The 14,696-nt window shown below is 40.0% G+C and overlaps 1 protein-coding gene across 10 annotated transcripts in view; it reads left to right on the top strand.

The window, feature by feature from the left end:
- Positions 1-14,696, top strand: part of LOC133664858 (tetratricopeptide repeat protein 21B-like) — an 86,902-nt gene that overhangs the window by 19,548 nt on the left and 52,658 nt on the right. For 5 of the 10 annotated variants that reach the window (XM_062069826.1, XM_062069830.1, XM_062069825.1 and 2 more), the window contains 3 exons: positions 9,637-9,757; positions 9,829-9,896; positions 9,973-10,046. The exons of 1 other annotated variant lie outside the window; for it this stretch is intronic. In XM_062069826.1, coding sequence (XP_061925810.1) covers positions 9,637-9,757; positions 9,829-9,896; positions 9,973-10,046 — 263 coding nt within the window. Of the gene's footprint in view, positions 1-9,636; positions 9,758-9,828; positions 9,897-9,972; positions 12,977-14,696 lie in introns of those variants that run through there. 4 more of the 10 variants (XM_062069828.1, XM_062069827.1, XM_062069829.1 and 1 more) reach the window with 4 other exon arrangements.

The raw sequence follows: 14,696 nt of genomic DNA, 5'->3' as shown, positions 1-14,696 counted from the left end.
AGGAGATTTACATTCATCCCTCATCGTTTGTGAGCTATACAGTCCAACAAGATCCGCCTTTAGTTGCACAAAGTCAAAGAATCTGGCACATTTTGACAGGCTCTGCAGTTTTGCGTCATCAAAATGTTTTGACATTTCACTGAATTTTGAACAATCAACCAAACCAAGGAAAGCCAGCTCACCAAAATGATCAAACCTAGCCTTCATTTGATAGCTTATGTCATCCAGAATGTTACAGAACACTCGTTTTCGTTCAAATCTAATTGACTGTCTGCCTCCACTCTCTGCCAGGCCAAGTGCGCTGCATTTCTTCTCAAATCGGTCACAGAAACTTTTGAACTCCAGTCTCATGCGCTCGAGAGCTGCAATGGTGTCGCGGATGCGTGCAAGACAATATTCAATGTCCATCACTTTGTTTTGCAGCACTCTAAAAAGTGCATTAGTCTCATTGAAAATGTCCTCATATACCATAAGGAGAAAGCATGTAGGTGCTTTTGACAGCCACTGATCGTATCCTGCTGCCATCATCAGCGTGTCATTATCCCAGCTGTCAGGATTTTCAATGATGATGTGAAATAACACGCGCAGATCATCGTGGTGCATGCTTATTGTCTGCAGCAGCCTAGAGTTAGAGCTCCATCTTGTGGGCGCTGCTCTGGGTAAACGGCGCTTGACAACATCATCCAGCAAGTGAGTGCGCTTTGTGGACTTGCTGAAAAATGAGGCTAGTCCCTCAGCTGTTTTAAAAAACGTGCGACACTCGGGCATGCACTTTGCTGAATGCAATAGCACTAAGTTCAGCTTGTGTGCGTAACAGTGGGTGAACATGGCTTCGGGCACTCTTTCTTTAATTTTAGCTTGCACGCCATTAAGCTCTGAGACCATTACAGCGGCCCCATCATAGGTCTGAGCTACAAACTTTTCAACACAGTCATACTTCTCCAACACTCCCAGGACATACTCAGCAATGGCAGGAGCGCGTCTGTCATTACTGACATCAAATCCCAAAAACGCCTCCCTCACCTCACAGCCTGCTTCAGTTGTAGCCACATACCGTAATATGAGCTTGGTTTGTGACATCTGTGGTCTCGTCCACTTCTACAGCAACAAATGGGGCTGCACTGATCTCCTTTTTAATGTCATTTCTAATGACATCCCCAACTGCTTCGATTAAATCATTCTGTATTCTATTTGATAAACCAGAAAATACAGTGGATGTCTCCAAATGCCTAGCTAGCATGTCATCTTTCTCAGCAATAGCATGCAAGAGTTCAACATAGTTGCCACGATTGGTAGAGCCTGCACTTTCATCATTTCCACAGAATGCCAGTTGCTGTTTGGCGAGGAAGCAGGTGACATTGATGAGGTCTTTTAAAATCTCTCGGTTCTCCTTTACCTTAGCATTGTGGGTTCTGATGTTGAGTCTTCGCTGTTCATCCAAAGCCAAGTCTAACCTGGACATTCCGAACGTTTTGAGCGCGATCTGGCTTTGAATGTGAGTGGTCGACCGCTCATGTTTGATGAGGCTTCTCTGCAAATTCTTCAGGTCACAATATCCCATCTGAGTCCAGACATTGTCACACGAAGAGAAAAGAAGACAGGAAAAGCAGAAAAGGCGGTTTCTTGCTGGACATCCACACAGCCAGCCTTTTTGTGTGTACCACGCCGTTTGAAAAGAACGGGTCTTCTGTCCCGAAGTCTGAAGCAAACCTTTTAGCTCCGGCGTTGGTCTTCCTTTAATTATTACCTCCTGCTTCGATTGAAAGTCCAGTTTAGAAAACTGTTTTATTTTAGATATGTAATCCTCCATGTTAAAAGTCCAGGCGAGAGGAAAAAATAAACGATCGCTGCCGCTGCACTTGACTTGCTAACTGTAGCTTGTTGTCACTTATTCTGCAGCCGAGTAGTCACAAGAATGATCCCTGGGATCACTAGCGCCCTCTACCACCAGGAGAACTGCGTGCCTCACCCAGTGCGTCTTCGCAGCCGTTTTATGATTGCTCAGCACAAGAAATACGTTACACACATACAGTTGTTGACAAAATACACTGTACATTATATACCTCAGCTAACTAAACTATGGAAATGTATAATATAGTTCATATAGCAATACGGTCTCACTGCACAGCAGGCCAGCAGTTAGCCGAGTCATTGCGCAATCCATGGTGAGGCTCAACTGGCTGGTGACTCACCGCAAGTCTCTTCTCAGTATTTGAACGGCAAATGTGAAAATTCAGCGATTTTTAATAAAAATAATCTAAAACTGGTGAAGTTAAATGGAAAATAACTTTATAGTATAATCACTGGATACATATAACAATTTAACACATTTTTTTTCTTTCCATGATGGCACGTGAGGCACTGCCTCCCCGGACTGCACGTCACTGAATATATATATCTATCAATCAATCAATCAATCAATCAATGTTTATTTATATAGCCCTAAATCACAAGTGTCTCAAAGGGCTGCACAAGCCACAACGACATCCTCGGTACAGAGCCCAAATACGGGCAAGGAAAACTCACCCCAGTGGGACGTCAATGTGAATGACTATGAGAAACCTTGGAGAGGACCGCATATGTGGGTAACCCCCCCCTCTAGGGGAGACCGAAAGCAATGGATGTCGAGTGGGTCTGACATAATATTGTGAAAGTCCAACACATCAGCGAAAGTCCAGTCCATAGTGGAGCCAGCAGGAACCATCCCGAGTGGAGACGAGTCAGCAGCGTAGAGATGTCCCCATCTGATGGACAGGCTAGCGGTCCACCCCGGGTTTGGAGCAGAGTAGAAAAGAAAAAAGAAACGGCAGATCAACTGGTCTAAAAAGGGAGTCTATTTAAAGGCTAGAGTATACAAATGAGTTTTAAGATGAGACTTAAATGCTTCTATTGAGGTAGCATCTCTAACTTTTACCGGGAGGGCATTCCATAGTATTGGAGCCCGAATAGAAAACGCTCTATAGCCCGCAGACTTTTTTTGGGCTCTGGGAATCACTAATAAGCCGGAGTTCTTTGAACGCAGATTTCTTGCCGGGACATATGGTACAATACAATCGTCAAGATAGGCAGGAGCTTGACCGTGTAGTATTTTATACGTAAGTAGTAAAACCTTAAAGTCGCATCTTAGGTGCACAGGAAGCCAGTGCAAGTGAGCCAGTATAGGCGTAATATGATCAAACTTCCTTGTTTTTGTCAAAAGTCTAGCAGCCGCATTTTGTACCATCTGTAATCTTTTAATGCTAGACATAGGGAGGCCCGAAAATAAAACGTTACAGTAATCGAGACGAGATGTAACGAACGCATGGATAATGATCTCAGCATCGCTTGTGGACAAAATGGGACGAATTTTAGCGATATTACGGAGATGAAAGAAGGCCGTTTTAGTAACACTCTTAATGTGCGACTCAAACGAGAGAGTTGGGTCAAAGATAATACCCAGATTCTTTACAGAGTCACCTTGTTTAATTGTTTGGTTGTCAAATGTTAAGGTGGTATTATTAAATAGATGTCGGTGTTGAGCAGGACCGATAATCAGCATTTCCGTTTTCTTAGCGTTGAGTTGCAAAAAGTTAGCGGACATCCATTGTTTAATTTCATTAAGACACGCCTCCAGCTGACTACAATCCGGCGTGTTGGTCAGCTTTAGGGGCATGTAGAGTTGAGTGTCATCAGCATAACAGTGAAAGCTAACACCGTATTTGCGTATGATGTCACCTAGCGGCAGCATGTAAATACTAAAGAGTGCAGGGCCAAGAACCGAACCCTGCGGAACTCCGCACGTTACCTTAACATAGTCCGAGGTCACATTGTTATGGGAGACACACTGCATCCTGTCAGTAAGATAAGAGTTAAACCAAGACAAGGCTAAGTCTGTCATCCCAATACGCGTTTTGATACGCTCTAATAAAATATTATGATCAACAGTATCGAAAGCGGCGCTAAGATCAAGAAGCAGCAACATAGATGAAGCATCAGAATCCATCGTTAGCAATAGATCATTAGTAATTTTTGCGAGGGCTGTCTCCGTAGAGTGATTTGCCCTGAATCCGGACTGAAAAGGTTCACAGAGATTGTTAGACGCTAAGTGTTCATTTAGCTGCTGTGCTACAATTTTTTTGAGGATTTTCGAGATAAACGGAAGGTAGTTTACCAGGAGATCGGAATCGAGGTTAGGTCTTTTGAGTAGAGGATGAATAACCGCTTTTTTGAATGCTAGGGGAACAGTCCCAGAGGAAAGTGATAAGTTTATAATATTTAACACTGATGGACCTAGTAATACAAAAAGCTCCTTGATAAGTTTCCCAGGAATTGGGTCAAGTAAACATGTTGTTTGTTTTGTCCCATTTACACATTTTGACAATTCCTCCAATGTTATTTCATCAAAGAGAGAGAAACTATTTTGGAGGGCGGTATCCGTCGTATATACAGTCGTATCTGTGTTAATAGAACCCAGTTGTAGCTGAGATGCATTGTCTTTAATCTCTTTTCTAATGACTTCAATTTTCTTATTAAAGAAATTCATAAAGTCATCTGCTGAGTGGGTGGAGCTACTGGGAGAAGTCCCTTGTTGGGTTAGCGATGCTACTGTACTAAACAGAAATTTAGGATCATTTTTGTTGAGGTGGATGAGGTTTGAGTAATATTTAGCTTTAGCTGAGGTAAGCATGCGTTTATAAGTTATTAAACTATCACACCATGCTTGATGGAAAACCAAGTTTAGTCGCACGCCATTTGCGTTCCAGCTTTCTACATGATAATTTCTGGGCTTTAGTTTCTTCTGTAAACCATGGGGTACGTCTTTTAGGGGCCCTTTTTAGCTTTAGCGGTGCTACAATATCAATGGTGTCGCGCAGGGCGTCATTAAACTTGTTAGTGAGGTTATCAATAGAGCCCACATAATTTGGGAATGGTGCCATTACCGAAGGCAGTAGGTCAGTAAGAGTCGTCGTTGTGGCAGCATTAATGTTGCGGCTGCTATAGTAGTTATTATTATTATTATTAGTTGACAATGAGTCAGAACTTCGAATTTTATAAGGTAATGATCGGACATTACTTTAGTGTACGGGAGTATCGTAACTTTAGAGGTGGTGACACCCCTGACAAGCACTAGATATATCGTATTACCGTTGCGATGCGTGGGTTCATTTATTATTTGTGTAAGACCACAGCTATCAATTATAGTCTGGAGCGCCACGCATGGAGGGTCCGATGGGGTATTCATATGGATATTAAAGTCCCCCATTATGATTATATTGTCGGCGTGCGTCACTAGATCAGCAACAAGCTCTGAGAATTCACTGATGAAGTCCGAATAGGGCCCAGGGGGGCGGTAGATAACAGCCAGGTGGAGAGGCAGCGGTGTGACAAACCTCAAAGTGAGCACCTCAAACGAGTTATATTTATTATTTAGGTTAGGTGTAAGATTATAGTTTTCATTGTATATTAGTGCGACACCCCCTCCCCTTTTAAGAGGTCGGGCAACATGTGTATTGGTATAGCCAGGAGGAGATGCCTCATTTAGCGCAAAAAAATCGTCTGGTTTGAGCCAGGTCTCGGCGAGACCAACGACGTCAAGTTTGTTATCTCTAATGACTTCATTAACTAATAGCGTTTTGGAAGATAATGATTTTATGTTTAAAAAGCCCATATTATAGGTAGTGGGCTGTTTTGAGGATTGTTTGTTGAAATTATCCGAAGTAGCAATATTAATAATGTTGCGTTTATTATGCGTATTGCACTTTAAATAGTTTCGACCATATCTAGGAATTGATACGACGGGGATATTCAGATTGTTTGCTTGATGTTGCGATAAACTGAACGCATCATAGTTAGCTACCTCAGTACACTGTATGTCTGCCTCTGACACGGTCACAAAAGAAAAAACATTATGTGAGTTGTGTTTTATTCTAAGAGAATTGCTATGTGTGCAGGGATTATCCAGCCTGACGCCGGCTAGTTCTAGTTTAAATGGCTTCTTACCCGGAGACTCCACGCTTCTTTGGTTAGCTTTTCTCTTTGTTGTTAGCCCAGCTCGGCATCCCCGCTTCTGCTTCCGCTCGCACCGCTTATGTCGTCTCCATTGGCGGTCACCGCTAGCACTTGACTCCGCTGCTACAAAGGCCGCTCGATGTAGCCCACAAAGTATTCCCATGCTAGCGAGGAGGTCCACCGTACATGCATCTTTCAGTCTATAACGACCCGATCCATCCACATCCAGAATTGTCTGTCGGTCGTATGTGATCACAGAGTGTTCACGCTTTGAGCCAGCCATGAAATTGACAGAAATGACGGGTGTTTTTTGCCAAATTGCTCTACACTCCCAAGAGCGTTAGCATAGCCGCTGCATTCCCATGCGCCGCCATATATATGTGTATATATATATCTATATATATATATATATATATATATACATATATATATATATATAGATAGATATATATATGTATATATATATATATATATATATATATGTATATATATATATATATATATATACATATATATATACATATGTATGTATATAGGTATATAAAGGTGTATACAGTATAGGTATATAAAGGTATATACAGTATAGGCGTAATATGATCAAACTTTTTTGTCAAAGGTCAAGCAGACACATTTTGTACCAAGTGTAATATTTTAATGGTAGACATAGCGAGACATGAAAATAATAGGTTGCAATAATGGAGACGAGACGCAACGAACGCATGAATAATGATGTGACTCAAACGAGAGAGTTGTTTTAGTAACACTCTTAATGTGTGACTCAAACGAGAGAGTTGGGTCGAAGATAATACCCAGATTCTTTACCGAGTCACTTTGTGTAATTGTTTGTTGTCACATGTTAAGGTGGTATTATTGAATAGTTGTACAATTGTTTGGTTGTCACATGTTAAGGTGGTATTATTAAATAGTTGTATAATTGTTTGGTTGTCAAATGTTAAGGTGGTATTATTAAATAGGTGTATAATTGTTTGGTTGTCACATGTTAAGGTGGTATTATTAAATAGGTGTATAATTGTTTGGTTGTCACATGTTAAGGTGGTATTATTAAATAGGTGTATAATTGTTTGGTTGTCACATGTTAAGGTGGTATTATTAAATAGGTGTATAATTGTTTGGTTGTAACATGTTAAGGTGGTATTATTAAATAAGTGTCGTGACTAGCAGGACCGATAATCAGCATTTCCGTTTTCTTAGCGTTGAGTTGCAATAAGTTAGCGGACATCCATTGTTTGATTTCATTAGGACACGCCTCCAGGTGATTGTTCAATTTCATTAGGACACGCCTCCAGGTGATTGTATAATTTCATTAAGACACGCCTCCAGGTGATTGTTTAATTCCATTAAGACATGCCTCCAGGTGATTGTTTGATTTAATTTAGACACGCCTCCAGGTGATTGTTTAATTTCATTAAGACACGCCTCCAGGTGATTGTTTAATTTCATTTAGACACGCCTCCAGGTGATCGTTTAATTTCATTAAGACACGCCTCCAGGTGATTGTTTAATTTCATTAAGACACGCCTCCAGGTGACTGTTTAATTTCATTAAGACACGCCTCCAGGTGACTACAATCCGGCGTGTTGGTCATGTTTAAGGGCATGTAGAGTTGGGTGTCATCATCATAACAGTGAACGCTAACATGTATGACGTCACCTAGCGGCAGCATGTACAAACCCCGTTTCCATACGAGTTGGGAAATTGTGTTATATGTAAATATAAACGGAATACAAGGATTTGCAAATAATTTTCAACCCATATTCAATTGAATATGCTACAAAGACAACATATTTGATGTTCAAACTGATAAAAAAAAATTTTTTTGCAAATAATCATTAACTTTAGAATTTGATGCCAGCAACACGTGACAAAGAAGTTGGGAAAGGTGGCAATAAATACTTATAAAGTTGAGGAATGCTCATCAAACACTTATTTGGAACATCCCACAGGTGTGCAGGCTAATTGGGAACAGGTGGGTGCCATGATTGGGTATAAAAACAGCTTCCCAAAAAATGCTCAGTCTTTCACAAGAAAGGGTGGGGCGAGGTACACCCCTTTGTCCACAACTGTGTGAGCAAATAGTCAAACAGTTTAAGAACAACGTTTCTCAAAGTGCAATTGCAAGAAATTTAAGGATTTCAACATCTACGGTCCATAATATCATCAAAAGGTTCAGAGAATCTGGAGAAATCACTCCACGTAAGCGGCATGGCCGGAAACCAACATTGAATGACCGTGACCTTCGATCCCTCAGACGGCACTGTATCAAAAACCGGCATCAATCTCTAAAGGATATCACCACATGGGCTCAGGAACACTTCAGAAAACCACTGTCACTAAATACAGTTTGTCGCTACATCTGTGCAAGTTAAAGCTCTACTATGCAAAGCGAAAGCCATTTATCAACAACATCCAGAAACACCGCCAGTTTCTCTGGGCCTGAGATCATCTAAGATGGACTCATGCAAAGTGGAAAAGTGTTCTGTGGTCTGACGAGTCCACATTTCAAATTGTTTTTGGAAATATTCGACATCTTGTCATCCGGACCAAAGGGGAAGCGAACCATTCAGACTGTTATCGACGCAAAGTTCAAAAGCCAGCATCTGTGGTGGTATGGGGGTGCATTAGTGCCCAAGGCATGGGTAACTTACACATCTGTGAAGGCACCATTAATGCTGAAAGGTACATACAGGTTTTGGAACAACATGCTGCCATCTAAGCGCCTTTTTCATGGACGCCCCTGCTTATTTCAGCAAGACAATGCCAAGCCACATTCAGCACGTGTTACAACAGCGTGGCTTCGTAAAAAAAGAGTGTGAGTACTTTCCTGGCCCGCCTGCAGTCCAGACCTGTCTCCCATCGAAAATGTGTGGCGCATTATGAAGCGTAAAATACGACAGCGGAGACCCCGGACTGTCGACTGAAGCTCTACATAAAACAAGAATGGGAAATAATTCCACTTTCAAAGCTTCAACAATGAGTTTCCTCAGTTCCCAATCGTTTATTGAGTGTTCTTAAAAGAAAAGGTGATGTAACACAGTGGTGAACATGCCCTTTCCCAACTACTTTGGCACGTGTTGCAGTCATGAAATTCTAAGTTAAGTACTATTTGCAAAAAAAAAAAAAGTTTATGAGTTTGAACATCAAATATCTTGTCTTTGTAGTGCAGTCAATTGAATATGGGTTGAAAAGGATTTGCAAATCATTGTATTCCGTTTATATTTACATCTAACACAATTTCCCAACTCATATGGAAACGGGGTTTGTAGATGCTGAAGAGTCCAGTATGAAAACCGAGACTCATGTTTTGTAACAATTTTGAAACCAAGTCATAGTAAAAATGGGATGTAAAAAAACGAGGCAACCTCCATATCTCTTCTGGCTACAGAAAATAATGCAGCCAAATCAGACATTAACTATAAATTATGGAAACATGTTTGCCATTTGTTTGTTTGTCAAAGAGATTGTTAATATAATTGAACATGTTTGCTTAACACCATGAAACATTCAACGTAAAGGGATGGTTATGAAAAGATAGATCTGCAATTGTGCTGATAAATGGGGAAAAGCAGTGCATTTGAGCTATTCTTATTGTATACTCCTCAAACTGCAATCTTTACATGTTCTCTGCAGTCATGCTTTAAAGCTTATGCATATCGGGCTTTCATCATGGAAAAAGAGCAGGCGTTCAGCGATGCGGCCTTCAACTATAAATTGGCTTGGAAATATGGAAATGAGTCCAACCCAACTATTGGTTTGTCACTGTCTACAGATCCATTCATAAGTCATGTCCATGAATACTAACATGTGTCAGGTGGCTTTCAGGGTACAAACTTGCTTTGAACTACTTGAAAGCAAAACAACATTTGGATGCTATAGATGTGAGCAATAAAGTGAGATAATATTCTGTTTAGTTTAGTTTTGTAATCCTAGATGATCTTTCATGAGTATTATGCTTTGCTTCTACAGGTACTTGCTACTTACCCAACGTATGCAAGGATCAGAAAGGACATCTTGGAGTCATCTTACGCTGCTTTGAAACCGTAGGAATATCCAACACTGATGTTTGTGTTCCTGACTTCTACACCTTTCATAGCAAATTGCAGTTTGCTGTACAATTAAATGGCATGTGTTGTTGCACATGCTGTCCAGCTAGGGACAAACGTACAAGGGTTACAAGTTACTACACAACTCTCAGCCACAACACCATTGCAGAAGCCGCAGATAACGTGACCGCCGCAACACAACAACAAAGGCACAACACAACAACATAAAGCCGCAACACAACTTTCAGCTACAGCACCATTGCAAAAACCACAACACACGCAAACACCACAACAACATAAAGCAACTAGATGAGGCAATTCCTTGCGTGTGAATGCTCCAATGCTGAAGTTGAACTGAAATCCTGGAATTTTTTTTGAATTGTTGAAGTAGAGCACACGATTCCCAAACAGGCTGAATATTTGTAAGTTGGAACAGTTTGAATCAGATGACAAATGTGGGAGTTGTGGAACTTTGAAGAATGTCCCATTAATTTCAATGGGAATTTCCCAAAAATGTGGGAATTTCTGGAAAAGCGGGAATTTTTTAGAAAATGGTAAAAAAACAAAAACAACTTGGAACGGTCTGAATGAGTTGGAATGGTTGGTGTTGGAATTTTTCAAATCGGTCAAGAAATGTCGAAGTAGTAACATGTTGAATTGAGAAATGATATTACGGAATTTCGGGAAAACCGGGAGATTTTCCAGTTCAAAAAACAACTTTGTTTTATGTCCTGATTAAGAGGAATGTTTTGACGGTGGAACGGTTGAAATACGTTGAAAAATGTGGAAGAAGTAGTCGCTAGAAAAAAAGGTGGAAATAGGGCTTTGGAAAACCAGGAATTCTGGAAAATCCTGGAATTTTTTTGAACTTGGAAAAAAGGTAGTTTAAATTTCCAGGATGGTGGAATGTGTTGAAGGTGAAAATGCTTTGAATCGGTTGAAAAATGTGGAAATGGTTAAAGTTTGAAAATGGCCAATTCATTTTGAATGGGAAAAATGTTCTGGAAAACCTGGAATTCTGGGAAGTCTGGAAATTTGTCAAGGAAAAGCCCACGATTCCCGAATAGTCTGAACCGTTTGAAGTTGGAACTGTTTGAATCAGGTGAAAAATGTGGAAGGTAGAGCGCGCCAAAATCTGAAGAAGAAGTTAAAGAAGTTGAATAAATAGATTAATTTTGGTGTAGAAAAGCATGTGTGAATGTTTGGAGCAGGGGTCACCAACCTTTTTGAAACCAAGAGCTACTTCTTGGGTAGTGATTAATGCGAAGGGCTACCAGTTTGATACACACTTAAATAAATTGCCAGAAAAAGACAATTTGCTCAATTTACCTTTAACTCTATGTTCTTATTAATAATTAATGATATTTATCTTTGTGGAAACACTGATCATCTTAGTGATTTCTCACAATAAATATATATAGAAACAGATAAATATCAATATGCAACACTTTATTTTTATATTTTCTCTAAGTGCACATTTTTCAAATTGTACATTTTCAAATGATCACTTCTAAGACAGTATTGTGAAATCACAATATCCCATTTTAACTAGCTAGCCACTAACATTTTTTAACAAATCATGAATTACTTTGCACCATGTTTGTACAAATAATAACTCATGTAAAATACAAAAGTCAACTCTCAAATTTTTTTGTAATTTTTAAATTTTTAATTTTAATTTTAATTTAAAAAAAAAAAAAATTTTCTCTCAAATTTTTAAATAAATCATGTCACACTTTGAACTGGACACCAAATCTGTTATCTGTTTCTTTGTCAGTTAGTGAAGACCAAGTCTTTAAAATATTTTCTTGGATTTTCACATTCTATTTGAGTTTTGTCTCTCTTAGAAATAAAAATGTCGAGCAAAGCGAGACCAGCTTGCTAGTAAATAAATACAATTTAAAAAATAGAGGCAGCTCACTGGTAAGTGCTGCTATTTGAGCTATTTTTAGAACAGGCCAGCGGGCTACTCATCTGGTCCTTACGGGCTACCTGGTGCCCGCGGGCACCGCGTTGGTGACCCCTGGTTTGGAGCATTCACTCAATAACAACTTTCAACCACAACACATTTACATAAGCTACTACACATGCAAACACCACAACACAACAACATAAAGCCACAACACACCACATTTACACCACAACACAACAACATAAAGCCACAACACACCACATTTACACCACAACACACCACATTTACACCACAACACAACAACATTAAGCCACAACACACCACAACACCACATTTACACCACAACACACCACATTTACACCACAACAACGTAAAGCCACAACACACCACATTCTTATTTTACTGTTATATTTTTATTCTCATCGTTGCTTTTTATTTTTATTCTATTGTAATATTTTTCTATTTTGTCTCCATTTATACCCCCATTATTTACTTTTTACAATTTTGTACACTGCTGCTGGAATTTAAATTTTCCTGAGGGAACTCTCCCGAAGGAATCAATAAAGTACTATCTATCTATCTATCTATCTATCTATCTATCTATCTATCTATCTATCTATCTATCTATCTATCTATCTATCTATCTATCTATCTATCTATCTATCTATCTATCTATCTATCTATCTATCTATCTATCTATCTATCTATCTATCTATCTATCTATCTATCTATCTATCTATCTATCTATCTACACCACAACACAACCGCAAAAAGTTACAACACAACATGAAGCCACAAAAATGCAAACGCTACAAACCAACGACTTCGAGCAGGTTGTTAAACCAATTTTAGCCGAGGGGCCACACGCAGGAACATCTATTTAGCTGAGGGGCCACACGCAGGAACATCTATTTGTCTGAGGGGCCACACGCAGGAACATCTATTTGTCTGAGGGGCCACACGCAGGAACATCTATTTATCTGAGGGGCCACACGCAGGAACATCTATTTGTCTGAGGGGCCACACGCAGGAACATCTATTTAGCTGAGGGGCCACACGCAGGAACATCTATTTGTCTGAGGGGCCACACGCAGGAACATCTATTTGTCTGAGGGGCCACACGCAGGAACATCTATTTATCTGAGGAGCCACACGCAGGAACATCTATTTCCACGTGGAACGGACTGATAAACATAACTTCAAAATAAAGCTACAACTCATTCAGATTGTTTCCTTTGTTTGACTTTGGCCAACAATGAACACAAAGCACATTGTGAACATGAACAAATAAACAATGAACAAGCACATTGTGAACATGTACAAATAAACAATGAACACAAAGCACATTGTGAACATGTACAAATAAACAATGAACAAGCACATTGTGAACATGTACAAATAAACAATGAACACAAAGCACATTGTGAACATGAACAAATAAACAATGAAAAGCACATTGTGAACATGTACAAATAAACAATGAACACAAAGCACATTGTGAACATGTACAAATAAACAATGAACAAGCACATTGTGAACATGTACAAATAAACAATGAACACAAAGCACATTGTGAACATGAACAAATAAACAACGAACAAGCACATTGTGAACATGTACAAATAAACAATGAACACAAAGCACATTGTTTGGCCCCACTATAAACCTTTACAGTGTGTACCTCTTGTTTGGCCCCACTATAAACCTTTACAGTGTGTACCTCTTGTTTGGCCCCACTATAAACCTTTACTGTGTGTACCTCTTGTGTGGCCCCACTATAAACCTTTACAGTGTGTACCTCTTGTTTGGCCCCACTATAAACCTTTACTGTGTGTACCTCTTGTGTGGCCCCACTATAAACCTTTACAGTGTGTACCTCTTGTGTAGCCCACTATAAACCTTTACAGTGTGTACCTCTTGTTTGGCCCCACTATAAACCTTTACAGTGTGTACCTCTTGTTTGGCCCCACTATAAACCTTTACTGTGTGTACCTCTTGTGTGGCCCCACTATAAACCTTTACAGTGTGTACCTCTTGTGTAGCCCACTATAAACCTTTACAGTGTGTACCTCTTGTGTAGCCCACTATAAACCTTTACAGTGTGTACCTCTTGTTTGGCCCCACTATAAACCTTTACTGTGTTTACCTCTTGTTTGGCCCCACTATAAACCTTTACTGTGTATACCTCTTGTTTGGCCCCACTATAAACCTTTACAGTGTGTACCTCTTGTTTGGCCCCACTATAAACCTTTACAGTGTGTACCTCTTTTTTGGCCCCACTATAAACCTTTACAGTGTGTACCTCTTGTTTGGCCCCACTATAAACCTTTACTGTGTGTACCTCTTGTTTGGCCCCACTATAAACCTTTACTGTGTGTACCTCTTGTGTGGCCCCACGATAAACCTTTACTGTGTGTACCTCTTGTGTGGCCCCACTATAAACCTTTACAGTGTGTACCTCTTGTGTAGCCCACTATAAACCTTTACAGTGTGTACCTCTTGTTTGGCCCCACTATAAACCTTTACTGTGTGTACCTCTTGTTTGGCCCCACTATAAACCTTTACTGTGTATACCTCTTGTTTGGCCCCACTATAAACCTTTACAGTGTGGACCTCTTGTTTGGCTTCACTATAAACCTTTACTGTTAATACCTCTTGTTTGGCCCCACTATAAACCTTTACAGTGTGTACCTCTTGTGTGGCCCCACTATAAACCTTTACTGTGTGTACCTCTT

This window comes from Entelurus aequoreus, linkage group LG14 (assembly GCF_033978785.1).
Source record: "Entelurus aequoreus isolate RoL-2023_Sb linkage group LG14, RoL_Eaeq_v1.1, whole genome shotgun sequence".
NCBI classification, from domain to species: Eukaryota; Metazoa; Chordata; class Actinopteri; order Syngnathiformes; family Syngnathidae; genus Entelurus; species Entelurus aequoreus.
Note: the sequence above shows the minus strand (reverse complement) of the source record. Positions and strands in the feature narration are given on the sequence as shown.